A 21,137-nucleotide genomic window follows, 5' to 3' on the forward strand; every position below is an offset into this window, starting at 1 on the left:
GTAGAAATAAACCAATACAACTCTCTGAGTCTTATTTACTTTCCCTTTGCTTTCAATTGACCTAAGGTTTGAATTTGTTCTTAGTCTTTTGCAAACATCTTGTGCTTAACATGTTTGTTTTCCATCATTTGATTGTGTTTTTCAAAAGATCTATTATCTGTTTTTGCAAAGTTTCTTCACTAGACAAAAACTTAGATTGATTGTGAAAATGCTTTAAAAATTTCTAAAATCAGAATTCAACCTCCCTTTTTGTGATATTTACCTTTACACTGTGAATTATAATTTATGGATTTAGCAAATTACTATTATTATTATTATTTTATTGTTGCAATTTTCTTGATTACGAAGGTTGAATGGGAAATTCATAATGATTGTTCAACAACATGGTGTAAATACCTCTGGTTGGTTTGTTTTCTTTTGTTGTTCCAACCAACTCATTTTTTTTCTTTTGAATAAATACCTATTTTGGTTCTTGAAAGTGTGAGATTGTGACAAATTGATCCCTAAAAGATGTAAAATTCAAATTTAGTCTCTTAATATGTAAAATGTGCAACAAATTTGTCCTATAGTTAAATTTGTGAGATCATTTTGTGATTAACTTGCAATTAAGTTGTATCTTTTGAGGACCAATTTGATGTAAAGTTTAGGAATCAATTTGTAATTAAATTATTCGTAGGACTGTTTTGTCGTACTTTTTGTATATTTGGGACTAAATTTGAATTTTACATTTTAAGGGACCAATTTATCATGGTCTCACACTTTTAGGAACCAAAATGAGTATTTACTGTTTCTTTCATTATTCCATTGCAAGGGAAAGGAAGGGGGTAAGCAAAAATTATTTCTAGAAAGTTATAAGAATATATTAGAAGGATATTTAAGAGAAATGAAAAGAAGAAAGAAATGGGAGGTATATTCATTAGATAGGGGAGGTATATTTATCATTTGCAACCCTAAGCCCAGAGCGCAAGATACAAAGAGTAAGCAAGTACACTATTGATTCTCTTTCTTCTTGCAGCATAGCACAACACAGCAGTTACGCAAGGTCTTTATTTGTTCTTCCTCAAGCACCGGCAACGCAAACGGATGCATTACAAAAAATAAAATGAGATAAGAAATTAAAAGAAGACGACGTTCTCTCTTGGTTTTGATTCCCAATGGCAACGCGAAAGCTGATTCGTGATTTGTTACTCTCCAAACGATCCCTTCTTCACCACCAGGTTCCTTTTATTTCATTTCCTTTTTAACAACAAATTTTATCTCTCTTTTTATATTTATTCATTTATTTACAGGGTTGGAGTAGGAGTAGAAGGTTACCTTTGGTTTGGGAAGATAGGCGTAGATACAGTGTCTTCAATGAGTTCTCTAAGAACATTAAAGGCCAAGCTGTTAGGTATTCATTCCTCTCTCTCTCTCTAAGAAAATTTATTTGGAGATAACAAAATGAAAGAATAGACCTAACCTTTTGTATTTGGAGATAACAAAGCTTGAGCTTCTAACTGTTTATGGATTTCATGGCCTTGTATATTTTGTCTTGTTGATTCTTTCTGAAGGGTGTTACGTTATGCCCTATTTGTTTCTTGTCTTTGATGGTTGCAGAAACCAAGAATTCCAACAGTCTGTCAAGGAGCTGAAAGAAAAAGCAGATGAACTTAAAGGGGTAAAAGAAGAGCTGAAAGAAAGGTAAGTGTGTTACTGATTAATAGGCTGAGACATACCATTATATGTCAAGGCTGGCTCAACACTTCAATGGAGGGCCTAAGATGGTTAAGTGGATAATGCAGAACAAAGCAAAAAACTGAGAAGCTGTACAAACAAGTGGATGAAGCGTGGACAGAAGCTGAAGCTGCTGCAAAGAAGGTATAATCGAAGGTCATCTTCAATTTCTACTCTGGATTAGTAATGGAAATTAGTTATGAGAAAAGGGGGTAAAAAAGAACCTCACTTCTGATGCTCTGTAGTCTTATTGGAAAATGCTATATAAACAACTCTAAGGTGTTCATCACTGCATACCTAGAGTACAAAGTCATTGGAGAGCATGTGTAATTGTGTAGAAGAGTCTAATGCGACCTTACACTCTAGGTACCCATTTAATGGTATAAAAATGTTTTTTTTTTGTTAGGTAAAGTGATGCATACCTTGGATTGCTATTTATCTTTTCATTCTTCCCTTGTTTGTTTGTGCAGCTAAATGCAATTGTTATTAAAGTTGTTGATGGGAACATGGGATCCATATATCTATTTTGAATAAGCTGACATGCTTCCTGGAATTTAATTATACATTTTGCAGGTTTCTTACAATGTTAAAGAGAAGATTTCAGCTGCATCAGAGGAGGTCTGTTTATGATTTACAACTCTGTTGGTGAATATGATTGACCATTGATAGGTTATTGGCATTGCTCTTGTTAAATTAGGTGAAGGAAACTTTTGGGATAGGAAAGCAGGATTCTTCAGGATCAACTGATTCTTCAACAAAACAGGGTGCTGATGCAAATGGAGGAAATCAGACATCACGTGAGGAAGAGAAAAATCAGCAATCTGGGTCTAGTAAGGATGCTGATTCGTTGTTTGGCAAATTTAAATCAACTATTTCCTCTCCAAATGTTTCTGCTGCCTTCCAAAAATTAAAGGATGCAAAGTTAGTTGACATAACCAAAAAAGGTTATGACATAGTAAAAGAGGAGTTAAGTAGTACCCCGACTAAGAGAAAGCGAGTTCCTTTTGCATCAAGTGGTGAAACAAGTACAAGAACAGATCTTGTTGTTATGCCATCTAAACAATCTTGGTGGAGTAAGAAGTTTGATGAGTTCAGGGAGAAGGTAAACTTAGTTGCAGTTCTTTTTTAATTGGATTGTCGGGAAAAGCATTCCATTGAATTATCTTCTCTGCATTTTCATAAAGGTGAAAGGCCATCCAGTATCCAAGCGATTCCTTAAGTATAGTGACCCAGTGAAGACAAAGGGCCAGGAGGTATGTTCTACTCCCGACTCCACTCCTGAGGTTCTTTATTCTACTAAAATAATTATTCCTTTGACTGCACTTTGTTGTATAACAATATGATATATTGTGCAGCTTGCCTCAATTGCATTCATAAATATTAGTGTCCTATGTGATAATTCATGATTGTGAATGGAGGGAATATGTTACATATTTAACTTCTGAGTCACCTTTTGTTTGCATGCTATTTTATATATATATTGGAATTGACAGATAGTAGAGGACTTGCGGGAAAGATATGAGACCAGTGACAGCCCCATTATTCACAAAATACAGGAGTATGTCATTGAGTTTCTCTTTGCACTTATTCTTGTTCTTGGAAATTAGAACTACCAAATGATTGGTTACTGTTAATAGTTACACATGCTGCAATATTTGTCTGGTTATAGCATAGTTGTCAATACCGGCGTAACGGAGTGGAGTGGCCGACCCCAAAAGTGGGATAGCAGGATAGCGGATGGCGGGATGACCGCTTTTCTAATGTGTTTTTTTATACATGTTAAATAATTAATAATATGTATATATATAAGTTCAAAAACAGTAAAATAACTAAAAACATAGTTACTTAAACAAAAGTTACAAAACAAAAAGTTACATTCTCTTTCATGCACTCAATTATCACAAAAGTCCAAAAAAAAAAATCATTCATGATTGTATGATGATAGAGAGCTCATTTTATCATCTAATGTAACCAATTAAATACAAAAAAAGCTCCTGTCATTTTATCATCTAACGTAACCAATTAAAATGTATAAAAATTGAAACCAACAAAAATTGAAAAATTAAACAAAAGTTCCTATATTCATCGGAACTAAGTACAAAAAGATTAAATGAACCACGTACCCTAGAATGGTAATGACATACCCATTTCATCCCAGAAAACAAATAACACACCCATCGAAAAATAATAATAATAGTATAATACACAAATACTTCATTATTTTAAATGCTTCAACATTTCATATTTCTTTTTATCTTTTTTTATCACATTCTGTTTAGGTATCAACTAGCACATTGGATATTCATATAACATTTTTTAAAAAAAATAATAAAATCACACGCATTAATACAGCTAGCACTTCTCACTTGGCATCATTTCATTCAATTTTCACTTCTCATATTGCACGCCTTCCTCACCATACAAAAATTGAAACCAACAGCTCATGGCACCCACAGTCCCACACTGAAAAAAAGGGCAATTAAATAATTAGGAAAACAAAAAATATAGGAAACCTCAAGCAAGGTGGCGGCGCAGCTCTACAGTGTCACAGACTCGCGTGCTCCTGGGCGTGGAGGAGGTGGCGGCGCTCGCCGGTGTCGCAGCGTCACCGGCGTCGCAGCGTCGTTTGGGTCGCAGCCTCGCCGGGGTATCGCAGCAACGCTAGGTCTGGAGAGCAGCAAGGTTTTCGACTTCCAGCAACGCAAGCCCTGACCAGGTAATACCAAAACAAAAATATCAAAAATACCCTCACTTTCCCGCATTAAGTGAGGGCATTTTCGGAATTTCCATGGCTTCACTGTAGCGGCACAAAAATCTGGTCCAAATCCTGCGCCGCTCCGCCGCGATAGTGGCCGCTCCAACCGCGCCGCTATGTCTGTCCCCGTCGCGGATGGGTGCCGCGCCGCTCCGCTCTGCCGCGACGCCCACGATTGACAACATAGGGTTATAGTCTAAATAGTAGTAATGTAAGATGCAAATTTAAGTACTAATTTACCGCACTTCTTTTACAGTATCAATGACAGTATGTTTCAAGAGACAGATGCTGCAATTTCTTACAAGGAAATACGTCAACGGGATCCGTAGGCTTTCATGCCTTTTGTTTTTCTATCTTGGTCTTAGCATTTTATTGTTACTTTAATTGCTAACATCTTTTTTCTTTTATTTTGATTACATGGACCAGTTATTTTTCATTACCAGAATTTGTTGGGGAAGTACAGGAGGCAATAAAACCAGTGCTTAATGCTTACATCAAGGTATAATCATTCCATATTTGAATTTGGCATAAGTTTATAGCCATTAGCCAATACTTATTTAGTATCATGTTGTAACAAATGACACTTGTATCACTTATAATCGCTTTTACATCTCATTGTTAGTTAATCTGTTAGCACCTATCTTTCTTTTAGAACAAATCCTCAGCATCATCGCCAGTTGTAAGTTGTAACTGAAATGAATATTTTCATTCCAAGCCAAGTGTTTAATCTTTACCCTTCCAAAATAAGATAATAGGGTAAACTGGATGATGGTGATGTAAGGTTTGAGCAACAAATATGTATTACAGTTTGAGATCTAAGTTATAGATTATAGATAATTGGGCTATATATATTTTTAATTATAATGTTTGATTTGCTCAATTGATGACAAATTGTAATCATTAGGCAAGAGCCTTTTTTTTAATAATCATTTTGAAAAGGAAAACCTTCAATTAGGTTAAACTATTGGATTTAATGCTATGTTTAGTGAGAATCATTTAGTGAAAAAGAAGGGAAGTGTTGTCATCAAATATTGCTTAAGAAAGAAAACGGTCTGCCTGGTTGGATGTGGGGGGTCCATTAGCATGAAATGGTGGTTTGAGGATTTGGACTTCGGAGATTTGAAGTGTGTAGTTGCAGTCATTAGTTAAAGCTGGAGAAGTTGGCTAATGAAGTGGAAGAAGTTGACCAATTAAATTATAAGTTGTTAAAAAAATTGTTATGTGCATCACTTGTTAATACAAAACCTGATAGCAATGGACAAAGTACTATGTCTAAGATTTGCTCTAAATCTATTAGTTGGTTGAGCAGATGCATTTATGATTTATGAATCAGTTTTTAATTATATATACAGGGAGACGTTGAAACATTAAAGAAGTATTGTAGCCCTGAGCTGATTGAACGTTGTAAAGCAGAGCATAATGCTTACCAAAGTCATGGTATATTCTTTGATAACAAGGTGAGATTCACATTTTTTTGAATCTTTATTGTTTCTTTCTGTTCAATTACATTTTGTTTTGAATGAGGTTGATAGTACCATACCATATTGAGCATGTTAAAGTGTTCCCAAAAAATGTGTTTTCATTTTAACTCAACTTCTTGAGTTCTTGATAGTATATTTGATACGGTTAAGTGAAGAAAAAAAATTCATAAAATGAAATAACCTTGTATCTTCTTTGCTTGAACCAAAATTCAATCCTGATCAACTTGATAAAATATAACATAGGTAACATGGGTTCCGTCTTCCATGTGCAAATGATATAATATAGTTAGCTAATAGCTGTAGCTCAAAATAGAGTGGGAATGTGGGAGTATGGAACAAATATTTTCTATTAATGAAGAGAAACAGGACTGCTCCAAGTGCCATTTAGACAAGTGTAAAACATGTGGTTGTACACTTGTAGTTGTACTACCATTTACTTGTGTATCATGTGTCAAACTTTCACAAGTTATAGACTTGTTATTTTCCAAATGTTTTCTCATTTATCTCCTCTAACATGTGAATGAAATATGAAAGAAAGATTTTCTAAGGTTGGATCATAGTTTTACTCATAAATGATGCAATTCCATTTTACTTTTTTTCTCTCCGAATTTATCTTGGTTAAGCCAGTCTGACATCCTCTTGTGAATCTTACCCAATTATTTATACAGAAAAATATGATTAAGGTGCTTGTACCTACTAGGACTAGGCTATATAGTGTTTTTTATGTATTTAAATATTTAACTCTGCAGATTCTGCATGTATCTGATCTGGAAATAAGAGAGACCAAGATGATGGGCTCATCTCCAGTAATTATTGTAATGGTATGTAAATTATTAGTTCCAGAAGTTCATTGCTAATTTAGAAAATTTATTCTTATGCGGTAGAAATGAAAACTTACATGAATGATTTTGTTAAATGAATTTTCACAGTTTCAAACTCAGCAAATCTATTGTGTACGTGATAGGAATGGGGCAATTACAGAAGGAGGCAAGGTAAATGCTGCGTTTTTAATGGTTTATATTTTTTAATTGCTACAATGTGAAAATGTCATATCAGTAAAAATTTCATGTAGTTTTTAACGTCCTATTTGAGAGAGCGGGTGCCTCTTTATAGTGTTAACTTTCTAATTCCATTAGTTTGCAAATTTTGCCTTCCTTTCCCCTCAATAATCTCAATGTAATTTGTGCCCATTCGTTTCCATGTTGAGCTGTTGATGTTCTGTCACCAGCTCATGCATCTCCTATCTATTAGAAATTATGGAAGGCATGGATCAAGTAAAGATGAATGGTGTATGTATTTTTATTTTTCACATTTAAATAAATATATAGTTATATACTATGGAAATGTTAGAACTCACAGTCACAGTGGTATGAAAAGCAGAAATTCAATATAACAGTGTTATTTAATATGAAAGATAGCAGAAAGCTAGTACAGGAATTTAGAATGACAACCTGAGTGTGTGACTCCTTTTCCAGAGAAATATTTTCCTAAACAACCACCATTCCCCCCTACTCCTTTTTTCTCTCTCCTCACCTCCTTACATACTCCACCCCCTAACAGAATTTGTTAGAATCTCCTATGCCACTTTATGTAACTAACTCGCACTCCCTAATCCTATTTTCTTTCTCCTAGAATAAACTTTCCATATAATGGGCCTATGTGACTCCTCACCAATATGAATATCAGTATGAATATTAGTATTATTCACTGGTGTCCTATCATTACTCCCCCCTGAAGAAACAGCCTTGTCCTCAAGGCTAAGTGCTTGAAATTGACTTTTCAGCAATGCCTCATCTTCCCAGGTAGTATCCTCAGCTGCTCCGCCCTTCCATTTAACCAGCCACTATTTGACTGGCTGCTCTCCTTCAAATATCTCTCTTGAAGCCAACAACTCCTCAGGTTCTTCATTTTCCTCCAACTCCATCTCCAACCCTTCAGGTAAAGATGCCTCTGCAGAATAACTCCCAATTGCCTTCTTCAATTGAGATACATGAAAAACGGGGTGCACCCTAGCTTCGTCTGGCAGTTTCAGTTTATACGACAAGCCCCCACCCTCTCCAAAATTGGGAAAGGTTCAAAGAACCTCGGAGCCAATTTCTGGTTAATCCTCCTAGCTACAGTCATTTGTCTGTGAGGTTGGAGTTTCAAAAACACCCACTCTCCTACCTCGAATGATAGGTATCTTCGTTTCTTGTTAGCGTATTTCCTCATCAACTCTTGAGCATGAGTCAGGTGATGTTTCAACTATTGCAGTGCCTCATCTCTATCCATCAATTCTACTTCCACTGCTTCCACCCTGGTTTCTCCTTGCAAAACTCGAACCAATGTAGGAGGTTTTCTCCCATACACAGACTCAAAAGGAGTCACTCCAGTAGACACATGGAAGGTAGTATAGTACCACAATTCTGCCCACAACACCCAGAATGACCAATTCTTGGGCTGTTCAGATGCAAAACATCGCAAATAAGACTCTAAACACCTATTTACTTCCTCTGTCTGTCCATCCGTCTCGGGATGATACGAAGAGCTCATTTTTAGGACAGTACCCTGCAGTCGAAACAACTTCCAAAACAGGCTGACAAATAGAGGGTCTCGATCACTCATTATTCACTGCTTATCCCATGTAAACGCACTATTTCCTTTGTAAACACTTCAGCCACCTTTCTATCTGTATAGGGATGGCGCAAGGGTATGAAATGAGCATATTTGGATAACCTGTCAACCACCACAAATACTGCTTCAAATCCTTTAGACTTAGGGAGTCCCATGACAAAGTCTAAAGATATATCCTCCCAAATTTGAGCTGGAATTGGGAGTGGCTGCAGCAGACAAGCCGGTGATGATGCTGAATACTTTTGTCCTTGGCAAACGTCACAACTCTTCACAAAGTCCTGAATGGTAGTTTTCTTGCCTACCCAATATAAATTTCCTGCAACAATATAGGAATACAAGAAGATTTGGAGGACAGCACCAACCTATTCTAGTAGAATAACACTCCTTGTTGCAAGCTAAACATCGGCTGTGAAGCTGGATTCTCATGCAAGTCAGCTATCACCTGTTTTAAGAAAGGGTCTCGAAGAACTTCATGCTGTACTTGCTGCTCTTGCATCCAAATTGGAAATGAAGTGATGCTTTTCAAATCACCTTCTTCATATATGCGAGATAATGAATCAGCTGCTTTATTGTCCGGCCCAGGTTTGTAAATGACCTCAAATTGGTAACCCAAGAGTTTAGCTATCCAATTTTGTTGGTCAGCTGTAGTAATCCTTTGTTGCAACAAGTGTCGAAGGCTTTTTTTGATCTGAATACACCACAAATTTTCTACCCTGCAGGGGTCACCAGTGCTGCACTGCCAACACCAACACCATCAATTCCTTCTCATATGCTGACTTGCTTAAATTATTCTCGGACAAGGCCTTGCTGAAATATGCTATTGGTTTCCTGTTTTGCATCAACACAGCTCCTACCCCTCTTCCGGAAGCATCGCATTCAATTTCAAATGGTTGATTAAAATCTGGAAGTGTCAACACAGGTGCTTGAGTCATCACCCCTTTTAGCTCCTCAAAAGCTTTTAATGCTTCTGTTCCTCAATTAAATCCTTCTTTCTTTTCCTTAATTCCGTGAGTGGCTTAGCCCGCATTCCATACCCTGTAATAAATTTTCTATGGTATCCCGTCAAACCCAAAAAAGCCCGTACACCTTGACATTATGAAGTACAAGCCAACTCACAATACTCCTTATTTTTTCTGGATCCACAGCCTCACCTTTTTCTGAAATTACATGATCCAAGTACTCCACTTGCCTTCTACCAAAGGCATTTTTTCTTATTAACCACTAATTTGTTTTCTTGAAGCGCCTTCAGAACTTGTGTTAGATGCTCCATATGTTCCTTCCATCCTTTGCTAAACACTAGAATATCATCAAAAAACACCAATGCAGTTTTCCTTAGGAAAGGTTTGAACACTTGGTTCATGGTAGATTGGAAGGTAGCTGGGGGGGCATTGGTCAACCCAAACGGCATAACCATAAATTCATAATGCCCTTCATGTGTGCGAAAGGCAGTTTTATGCATGTCCTCCTCCTTCACCCGGATTTGATGATACCTTGACTTCAAATCCAAATTAGGGAAATATGTAGCACCATGTAGTTCATCCAAAAGTTCCTCTACCACCGGAATGGGGTATTTGTCAGGTATCGTTACCTTATTCAGCTCCCTATAGTCCACACGCATACGCCACAATGCATCTCTTTTTAACTAATATCATGGGACTAGAAAAAACACTGGAACTATGCCTAATAATTCCCTGCTCCAACATGTTCTGCACTTGTTTCTCAATCTCCCCTTTGTGATGGTAGGGATATCGGTATTGTCAAACCCAGTGCTGTTGCGACTTGAGGCGCGATGAAGTTGTGGCTTGCGCCACTGTCAGCCAACACCTAAACACAACACCCCTTACTTTTCCCTCCAATCACATTGTTGTGGGTCGTTTCATCGTCTTCATACCTTCGGTCAGCCCAAACACTCCCATAATATTACAATCTAGGGTTGCTTCATCTTCGTCGTCTCTTACTTCTATGGCTATCACCTCCCCTTCTGCGATAACCACTTCGTTGTTCCCCAGGATAACTAAGTGAAACTGTTTCTCTGTGCATTGGTGCAGTGGGTGAAATCGCTCTCCACATTGAAAACACAAACCGCAAACCTTACCATCCATCAATTCCGAGTATGGTAAATGTTTAATATCTCTGTTTCGAGGGTTGTTGCCCCTTCCTCCTTCATCTCTTTCTTTTTGCACCGAATTGGAGCTTGAATTAGGGTTCACATTGGATCCAGATTGCATTGTCTGAGTTGGGTCACTACTTAAAGGCCCTGACCTGAAAGTTCCTTTATATGGGCCTGAGTTATAATGTGACCCACTGTCGCTTCTTGCACCAGAAGGAAAATTTGACCTAACACCTCTTTTTCCACCCGATCCAGGATCCAATTCTCGACCTCCCCTCCATTGTATCACACTCCCACTGATATGTGGCATCAAAGAGCCACGCAACTTTGCCTCAACATCTTGCGCTATCCTCATCGCTTGAACACAATTTTTTGGGTTGAAAGTTCTCACTCGCAGTCAAATCTTTGACTTGAGGCCCCTCATGAAATACCTCAAATATTGTTCTGCGAGAAGATGACCCACCTGGGAGGAAACAAACTCAGTCTGTGATATACTTATCAACATCACCCACTTGCTGCAAATCCTTCAGTTCCTCTAATGGATTATCACTCTTCCTCCATATCGTTCAATCAACGACTTCTTCTGTTTAGACCATGTGAGTGCATCCTCAGTCTCACATAACAAGTTGAACCAGTGAATAGCCGAACCCTCCATACTGAGCTTCGCTAACCTCACTTTCATCTCCTCCGATGAACCATGCACCTCAAAATAGGTCTCAGCATGGGTAATCCATCCCACCAGGTCCTCCTTGTCAAATGGTGGAAGCTCCACCTTCTTCGCCGGCATTTTGTATTCTAACACCGATTCTGTACTGAACGATGGTGAGCGGGTCTCATCATTGACACAACAGTCTTGCAATTTGGCGAACTCCGTCATCAAGGAGCGACAAAACTCTTCCATGGACTGCGTCAAGGAGTTCTCCAGCGAATTCATTCTTGCCTCCAACACGTCAACTCTCTCCGTCATTTTTGGTGGCATAGAATCTCCTGAAGTATGCTAGTCGTGTCTCGTATGTATCCAGCAGGTCTCGTATGTATCCAGCAGGTCGGACCAATGTTAGAACTCACAATCAGCGGTATGAAAAGCAGAAATTCAATATAACAATGTTATTTAATATGAAAGATAGCAAAAAGCTAGTACATGAATTTAGAATGACAACCGGAGTCTGTGACTCCTTTTCCTGAGAAATATTCCCCTAAACAGCCACCATTCCCCCCACTATTTTTTTCTCTCTCCTCACCTCCTTACATACTCCACCCCCCAACAGAATTTGTTAGAATCTCCTATGCCACTTCATGTAACTAACTCGCACTCCCTAATCCTATTTTCTTTCTCCTAGAATAAACTTTCCATATAATGGGCCTATGTGACTCCTCACCAATATGAATATCAGTATTATTCACCGGTGTCCTATCAGGAAATGCTCGGTTTCATAGATGCACTATATATAAAATGGTTTGTTCTGTAAAGAGAGACATGCAAATGGCTTAATAATTACACCCCTTCTGGTTCATATCATGTCTCTATGCTCCCTGCTCTCTTATCTGAGGCTTTAGCTTTGATTTTTGTTCATGTTTTTTGTTGTCCTAATTTGAGTAGTAAATTTATAGTGTTGTCAATATACAAGTTGACGTACAACATAATCTGAGACTTGTCTAATAATACCGTTTTCATGAAGTGAATGCAACCTTGCTTGTCTGGTTTTAACAATGATTTTTTTTTTCTTTGCTAGGATACAATCCACACTGTATTCTATTTTTGGGCATTACAACAAATGGACCAAGAAGATCGTGGAGAAGATGGTATTTACCTAATGTGGAGACTCAGAGAGATGCAACAGCAAGGCATCCAAGCTCTCATCTAGATTTTGTCATGATTTTCAGGGATTTGTATAATTGAACCTTTATGTCATATACTACATTTACTGATTTCATTTCTTGGGGCAAAGTTGTATCCCGATGATACATCCTTTAATTTTTTTTATTACTAACTAGAAAAATAATTTGCACTTGAGTTCATTGATGTATGTTAGATGAGCTAGACAACGTTTTTATTCTGCTCTCAAGCCAGAAATGACAAATTGTTAATATAGTCACAAGTTATTTATTTATAATAGTAATTACTAGTATCCTTCCCGTACGGTAAGCATTTTTCTTTGTTTACCAAAAGGTTTGGATATGCCGATTAATATGTGCAAACATGGGTGCTAAATATATAATTTGCATGTAAAAAATCTAATGGTCAATGATGTAAGGATGTCACAGAAAGAGCCTCTATTGAACATCATCTATAATTGTATAATATTCGACTATTTGTATTTCAGTGGATTTTCCATTTTGATATCGTTTATCTGTAAACTACTGAAATATGCATTCAAAGACGTAAGGATAAATTCTAGGACAGATTCGCAAGTTCCTATCCTACCTATTGCAATAATTTATCAGATTTAAAAATAAATATTATGGAAGTGTAAAGTTGTTAAGCTCTACTGTTTTTTAATTACAATTTTCAAACACTTCTACATTTTACAATAGTTAAAATTTATTTTAAAATTCTTTATACATTTTAATATTTTAACATGAGATAAAAACATGAATTAACTATGTTTTAGTTTTTATTACAGAAACTATATTTCGTGATTATGACATTTAAAGATCAAGATGGTCTTGTTTTGAGTTCGTGTCAACAGGGGAATTGAAAAAGAAAAGGATGTTATGTAGCGTAAATTCCCTAGCTTATAATTCGAAGATGGATTAAAAGAAATTCAACGGAAGTTAATTTCAAGGTTAAAAATTAGTTTTGCACACCAATTATACAATGGGAAATAACTGGGGAGAGCTAATATGTAAATCACGAAGTCGGAAGGTTAAAAATTAGTTAGTCATGGTCATATTTTTTTTAATCATATTATTGGTATGAAATATTTATTAACTTTTATTATAATCTATATACTACTATCTATTTATACAAATAAGGCCCTGACTACCTTTTTCTCTATCCTGTTGACACCTGTCCATTGCCGGAGCTCTGTCATGTTGGCACCTGTCCAATTATAAACTTTCTTTTATGCTTCTTTGCTCATTGCTGTGTGTTGTCACCTGTCCAATAATAAACCCTCTTTTATGCTTCTTTGCTCTTCAGTCCGTGTGTTGTCACCTGTCCAATAAAAAACCCTCTTTTATGTTTCTTTGCTCATTGCCACGTGAAGGCTTCATCCTTTTCTAAAGGTTTGTGTTTTACAAGGCCCCTTTTCTCTTCTTTGTGCCGGCTGTTGCAATTCCTTATTTCCACAACCACAAGCCACATGTCACTTTCTAATTGCCGGATCTCACCTCTCCATTTAATTCTCTTTAATTCCAGAACTTTCTTCTCTCTCTTCCATTTCTGTTGCGTCCATCCAGATTCTCTTCCCCCCTGTTTCTCTTCCTCAACTTCTTCTCTTTTCTTCTCTATCAATATTCAGTTTCCCCTTTTTTCTCTTCCTCAACTTCTCCTTTTTTCTTCTCCGTTTTTGTTTTTCCTCCTTTATTCTTTTGCATCCATCCCGTTTTTGTTTCTCCTCCTTTATTCTTTTGCGTCCGTCCATATTTTGTTTCACGTCAATATTCTATTTTTTTTCCTTTTTTGTCTAATTTTTTGTACTTTGATTTTTAGGACAGTCTAACGACGGTGCTGAAGGTTACGAGGCTTTGCCCATGGAAGAGTTGGGATAGGCTACTAAAGAATAAAGGTATTGAAAAATAAAAGTTTCATTTTTATCTATTTTTTCTCATTTTTATGCCTAATATTTTGTGGTCTGATTTTTTGTGGTTTGATTTTTGGGACAGGCTAACGATGGTGTTGAAGGTTACGACGCTTTGCCCATGCAAGGGTTGCAACAATAGGACTTGAGGTTACTGTTCTTTTTCGTTTTTTTAAAAGAAAATTATTTCCTGTCATTTTTGCTACAAGAGTTGTTGCTGATTTCTTTTTGTTTCACTTCTAATTCTTTTTCGTTTTTTAAAATGCAGGTTCGTAGACACAAAAACTTAAATTTTTTGTGGTGTTCAGCCTTTATTTTGTTTTCTGACTTCTCCCAATATAAAAGTTTAAATTTTTTTGTGTTCTTTTGGCATGTTGTATGCAGAGAAGGTGAAAAAACACATTAAAGTTGCGATTTTTATCTCAAAAACTTCATGGGTTCAGGTTCGTAAACACAAAGACTTTAATTTTTGGGGGTGTTCTGCCTTTATTTTGTTTTCTACATGAGTACAGGTTCTGTGTTGAAGAACAAATGTGTCATTTTTTTCGTAATTTCCTTTTTTCAAAAAATTATCTTCTCCTATTTTTGCTATATTGCTGATTTCTTTTTGTTTCTCTTCTAATTCTTTTTTTTTAAATATCTTCTGTCATTTTTGCTACAAAGAGTTGTTGCTGATTTTTTACATCCTCTCCATCTTCCATTTTCATTCCTCTCCATTCCTCTTCATATTCATATTCCATTTTATTTCTATTTTTGTTTTGGTTCCATTTTCGTTTATCTCACTGTCTGTTCATTGTTTTTAATGAATTGCTATTGTATGCAGAGAAGGTGGAAGAAGACACTGAAGCTGCCATTTTTTACTCCAAAAAGCTTCCATTTTTATCTGATTTTTATGTTAAAAGGTTTGTCTCCTTTGTTTCTCTGTCTACATGTTCATTTTCTTTGTTTCTTTGTTTCTCCATCTTCCTTTTTCGTTCCTCTCCATTCATCTTCCTTCATATTCTGTTTTCTTTGTTTCTTTGTTTCTCTAACTTCCATTTGCGTTCGTCTTCATTCCTCTTCATATTCCGTTTTACTCCTATTTTTGTTTTAGTTCCATTTTTGTTTATCTCGTTGCATGTTATTTGTTTTTTATGAATCGTTATTGTATGTAGAGAAGGTGGAAGGAGACACTAAAACTGCCATTTTTAACTCCAAAAACCTTCGATTTTTATCTGATTTTTTATCTCAAACAGGATTCTTTTCTTTGTTTCTCTATCTACAAGTTCGTTTTCTTTATTTGTTTTCTTTATATTCCGTTTGACTTTTGTTTTCGTTTTGGTTCCATTTTTGTTTATGTCATTGCATGTTGATTGTTTTTCATGAATCAGTATTGTATGCAGACAAGGTTGAAAAAGACACTATACCTATCATTTTTACTTCAAATATTACACTAAGTAACATAATATTATCATTATCTTCATATCCTAATGGAATAGTCTCATTAATTTGAAGATCATGACCATTTTCATACTCCAACAAAATATTTAAAATTGATTGGCAAAAATTAATTGGCAAGTACCTATTAATGGAAAGGGTTTTTTCAATTTTCCTAACGTTTTTGTTTCATTTTTAAATTGACAGTATAATATTTAAAGCTGATTGCAAGCTCCTTTTACTTCCAAAATCACGAATTTGCTATAAATTAAAATAGAGAAAGAACAAAATGTGATAAACAAAATACTCTTCACTATATCTGTCTTTCCTTCATAAATCGGGTTTATAATAGTGGAATCAATTTTCGTAACTTCATTATTATCAAAACAAAAAGATCATATCATACTTTTAATGAAAAAAAATTCATACGAAAGTGAAATGAATAAAATTACTAATATTAAATAACTCAGTGTAACTAATATAAAAAATATGTTTTCAATTTACGTTTTTCAGCAAATTGTAAACAATAAAATGCATTACCTGGAAATCATAATGATTAAATTACAACTTTAAACTGTCAAAACAAAGTAACATAAAATTTTTTCCATCAATCAAAATGGGGTCATCATCACTCTATTTTTATATCCGACAATTAGAAAGCGATACGTGTGGCTTGGTGGTACTAGAAAAAAAAACATCAGCATGTGAGAAAGGTGTAAGCACTGAGCAAAATAAAAAAATAATAAATAAAATTACACGTGGATTGAAGTGAGAAAAGAAAGATTGGAGAATTTATTATTTTTTATTGGACAAAATTAATTGGCAAAAATTAATTGGCTAGTACCTATTAATGGAAAGATTTTTTCCAAATATTACACTATCAATTTTACCATATTATTCAAATCAACTTTAATTTTCTATTTATTTTTAAATTGGCAGTATAATATTTAAAGCTGATTGCAAGCTCCTTTTACTTCCAAAATCACGAATTTTCTATAAATTAAAATAGAGAAAGAACAAAATGTGATAAACAAAATACTCTTCACTATATGTGCCTTTCCTTCATAAATCGGGTTTATAATAGCGGAATCAATTTTCGTAACTTCGTTATTATCAAAATAAAAGGATCATATCATACTTTTAATGAAAGAAAAAAAATTTCATACGAAAGTGAAATGAATAAAATTACTAATATTAAATAACTCAGTGTAACTAATATAAAAAATGTGTTTTCAATTTACGTTTTTCAGCAAATTGTAAACAATAAAATGCATTACTTGTAAATCATAATGATTAAATTACAACTTTAAACTGTCAAAACAAAGTAACATAAAAATTTCTCCATCAATCAAAATGGGGTCATCATCACTCTATTTTTATATGCAACTTCTTTTCAGATATTACACTATCAATTATACCAAATGGACAATATAATATTTAAAGCTGATTGATATGAAAATCTTGACGGAGGCAAAAGAGATGGAGGAGAGAGAATTCGTTATTATCAAAACAAAAAGATCATATCATACTTTTAATGGAAAAACAAATTTCATACGAAAGTGAAATTAATAAAATTACTAATATTAAATAACTCAATGTAACTAATATAAAAAATATGTTTTCAATTTACGTTTTTCAGTAAATTGTAAACAATAAAATGCATTATCTGGAAATCATAATGATTAAATTACAACTTTAAACTGTCAAAACAAAGTAACATGAAAAATTTTCCATCAATCAAAATGGGGTCATCATCACTCTATTTTTATATCCGACAATTAGAAAGCGATACATGTGGCTTGGTGGTACTGGAAAAAAACATCAGCATGTGAGGAAGGTGTAAGCACTGAGCAAAATAAAAAAATAATAAATAAAATTACACGTGGATTAAAGTGAGAAAAGAAAGATTGGAGAGTTTATTATTTTTTATTGGAAAAAATTAATTGGCAAAAATTAATTGGCAAGTACCTATTAATGGAAAAGTTTTTTTCCAAATATTACACTATCAATTTTACCATATTATTCAAATCAGCTTTAATTTTCTATTTATTTTTGTCGTAATCATTGTCAATTTATTAACATTAACATTTAATTATTAAAGGTTCCATTTTTATCTATTTTTTTCCCATTTCTTTCTGTCTAATTTTGATTTGTTTTTGTTGTCAATGTTTTCTTTGTTTCTTTATTTTTTACAGTGCAAAAGCTTAAATGTTTTTAGTTTGCCTCTATTGCATGCACATCTGGTAGAATAACACACTACAGGTGCAGTTTTTATCTGGAAACTCCACGAGTCCAGGTTTGATTTTTTGGTTCATGATTAAAATTTCATATTCATCAAAAAGTTTTGGCTTTTGTCTTTTTTTGGGTTTTATGATTTTTCCCGCTTCAATCCAAGTGTTATGCCCGTGTTTGCTTTTATTTCTTTTCCTCTTCCCATTATTTTGCCCCTCCCTCCATGTGTCCTGCCCGGGTTTTCCCATCTCTTCTTTTCCCATTGCCATTCCATCCTCATTCTCACTTCGTTCACCCTTTTCCATTCCCATTCTCTTCTGATCCCTTTCTCTCACTCCTCATTTTTTCTAAAGAGAGAAAAGGTTGTAACAGACACAAAGAAAGAAGAGAAAGATCAGAAAAAAAAAGTGGTAACGTAATTTCATGAGAGAGATAAAGAGGAGACAAGGGAAAACGTAGTTGCAACACCTGGCACTGAGGAGGGATTTTTTTGGGAGATAAATGAATTATTAATTAATTACAAAAAGGAAATGCTGTTGGAGCTTCTACACCTTGCCTTGCATTTTCGGTTTGTATTTGTATCATAGGTTAATTTTTAAAAAAATGGTTTTTTACAGCCCAGAATCTTGGGTTTGTCTTATACGCTTTTTAAACATCTAAGGTTGCGATTTTTAAAACCAAATCTATGATTTTTATGCCTGCTTCCACCATTACATTACATTATTATTTATTTGAATTAGTTGTTAAAAACCATCTAATTTGGTAAAAAATCTTTGTTTCATACCAAAAAATTAGTCTTCTCAGATTATTTATTTATTTTATTATATATATAATATATAATATATAACATAATTACTTTGTTAACACCTGTCATATTAAATACATGCTGATTATTTTTTGCTCATATATTTCTTTCACTGCATTTTTATAAATATCAATATTGGTTGTGGACATTCAGTAAACAAAAAAAATAAAATAAAATTAGTCACAATGATTCAGATGACTCTCCACCTCCAATCTTGTCATACTCCATTGAATGCTCCACAATTCTCAAACCTCTCCGTATTCTGCCCCTTACACATTTTCACCAACCACTGTGTCACTTCAACATTTATTCTTTACAGGCCACTTCTTCAGCAGATATTCAATGTTCATTCCTTGAACAAAAAATACTAAAACAGCTCAGAGAATGCCTTCAGAGTTATCGACTGACTCAACCAAGACAAGCACCAATTCTGATTCATCAACAGCTACAAGCAAGGTGCATGTGAAACCAATTACTCGCTTACTCTCTCAAAATATTTTGAACATTGCTTATTCTTTGTTTTCCTGGATTTTTTCCATTTCTGCTCCGTACACTCTTTCTCTCCTGCATTTTTTCCATTTCTTATTCTCTTCTATTCCCGTTCTCACTCCATTCACTCTTTCACTCCATTCACATGAGTTTTTGTTTTGCTTCCTGCTGGCTTAGCTTTTTGTTTTGTATTTTACTTCCTTTTCATTCTCGGCCCCTTGCATGTAATTGTTTTTTTTTTGTTATTTAAATTTTTTATTTGGTTTTTATGTATATTGCTTTCGACTGTTCAACCTGAAAAAATGCGTGACCTTTGTCATACCTACCTTTTCTTTGTCTCCTGTTATTCTGATCTAGCTATGGAACCAAGCCTTCTTTCTTCCTTTATGTTTTGAATGCATGCACGGATATATTTTGACCCATTACTTTTGTCAACTGTTATAAAGATTGTTTTGTTTATTTTTTACCAACAGACAATGAATACACAATTTCCTTTGTTATTTGATTGTTAATCTACATTCCAGTCGAAAGATACTTTATGTCAGCATCCTGTTAAGTTTGGCATAAGTATCACCCTAAAAGTTTGATCCAAAAGATTAAAGGCACATTTACAGCAGTAAGAATGCTGCAAAATGAAACCTTTATGTCACAAACAATGTACATACAACTTTTTTTCATTTTAATATGTTGTTGTCATTCTCCACATATTTTAGACGTTCATATTTCAGTGCCATACTTGATTTTCATTTTTCCATTTCCTCTCACTGCAGATTGAATATCCAACTCACACTAATCCATTAATCCTATAGTTCACTGTAGTATTCCACAATGATATGGTAATGTTACATACTAATTGTTTTTATTCTTCATGTTGTTTCATATTTGCTTTCTTGCTATAATTATTTGCAGGGCATTATAGAAGTGCCCACTTTTTACCACCAACAATGGGCGCCAGAATACCCTGAGTTTGTCAACTTTAGATATGATGGAACAATATACCAAATTAGGCTAAGGCAACGTCGGGCAAAAGTCTACTTTGCGGAAGGGCTGAAAAATTCAGAAAAGATTTATCAATTTACGAATCTATGATCATTAAATTCTTGGCATGCAACAACAAATCCATGTTTGATCTTTATTTTGTTCCCTCACTGGAATGCCAAACTTGCGGAAGGCCAGAAGTTATGTCAAGACAACATATTTGGACACTTGAAATCACACAATCAATTCTTGGTGCACCAGGACCACTGGTAACAATGAAAACCTCTTCAATGTTGCTTATTAATTCATGCTTATATATCATGCTATTTTTTTCCCATGCAGAGACTCCCCAATTGTGCCATGACACATGTAAATGCCTGCGATCAACACATGACCATTCTCAGGAGATTTGGACCTCCATTACAGTGGAATGTTGTGGTGGTTGATGGTGGAGTTAGGTGCAGATATGTTGTCCAACCATGGTATCAATTCCTTGCTGATAATGATTTCTCCCATGGTGATGAAGTCTCCTTCTATTACAGGACCATTGATAAAATATAGGAAATTGTCATCCACCGAAGAAAGAATTGGGAGTATTAGAGTTAGCTTATGCACTTTGATTTTTCTATCTTTTTGTCTTTTATGAACATTTTGTCAATTACATGGTCTCTTTCTTATTTACTTATTTGACTTTGAACATCAGATATATTATAAATGTTTAATCTTTTTTATTTTGCATATTAGCTTAAATTTTATTTCTCTTTTACACATCAGTATTGGTTCATAAAAATATTTTTATTTT

General features: G+C 34.8%; 1 protein-coding gene and 2 long non-coding RNA genes across 3 annotated transcripts; all 3 read left to right on the forward strand.

The window, feature by feature from the left end:
* The first annotated feature begins 985 nt into the window (after nt 1–985).
* LOC114409322 (mitochondrial import inner membrane translocase subunit TIM44-2) lies at nt 986–12,779 on the forward strand. Its single transcript, XM_028372737.1, has 14 exons — nt 986–1,217; nt 1,290–1,390; nt 1,597–1,680; nt 1,782–1,857; nt 2,287–2,331; nt 2,411–2,815; nt 2,898–2,966; nt 3,207–3,271; nt 4,725–4,793; nt 4,895–4,967; nt 5,821–5,925; nt 6,699–6,770; nt 6,879–6,941; nt 12,406–12,779. The coding sequence occupies exons 1-14, from the start codon at nt 1,155–1,157 to the stop codon at nt 12,535–12,537; spliced, it is 1,422 nt and encodes a 473-aa protein (XP_028228538.1). The 5' UTR covers nt 986–1,154; the 3' UTR covers nt 12,538–12,779.
* Nucleotides 12,780–14,100: 1,321 nt separating this feature from the next.
* LOC114408114 lies at nt 14,101–15,675 on the forward strand. The gene is made up of 4 exons (XR_003665816.1): nt 14,101–14,403; nt 14,501–14,565; nt 14,800–14,858; nt 15,239–15,675. It is a non-coding gene; the product is annotated as an uncharacterized LOC114408114 (long non-coding RNA).
* A 3,280-nt stretch (nt 15,676–18,955) lies between these two features.
* LOC114408115 lies at nt 18,956–21,033 on the forward strand. The gene is made up of 3 exons (XR_003665817.1): nt 18,956–19,324; nt 20,267–20,604; nt 20,678–21,033. It is a non-coding gene; the product is annotated as an uncharacterized LOC114408115 (long non-coding RNA).
* The last annotated feature ends 104 nt before the right edge of the window (nt 21,034–21,137 follow it).

This window comes from Glycine soja, chromosome 4 (assembly GCF_004193775.1).
Source record: "Glycine soja cultivar W05 chromosome 4, ASM419377v2, whole genome shotgun sequence".
Lineage (NCBI taxonomy): Eukaryota > Viridiplantae > Streptophyta > Magnoliopsida > Fabales > Fabaceae > Glycine > Glycine soja.

Bases quoted from the DNA above. Each gene is read 5' to 3' on its own strand.
- LOC114409322 (XM_028372737.1), top strand. From the start codon at position 1,155: ATGGCAACGCGAAAGCTGATTCGTGATTTGTTACTCTCCAAACGATCC. The intron at 1,391-1,596 runs GTATTCATTCCT...TGATGGTTGCAG, and splicing joins ATTAAAGGCCAAGCTGTTAG to AAACCAAGAATTCCAACAGT. The intron at 6,942-12,405 runs GTAAATGCTGCG...TTTCTTTGCTAG, and splicing joins CAATTACAGAAGGAGGCAAG to GATACAATCCACACTGTATT.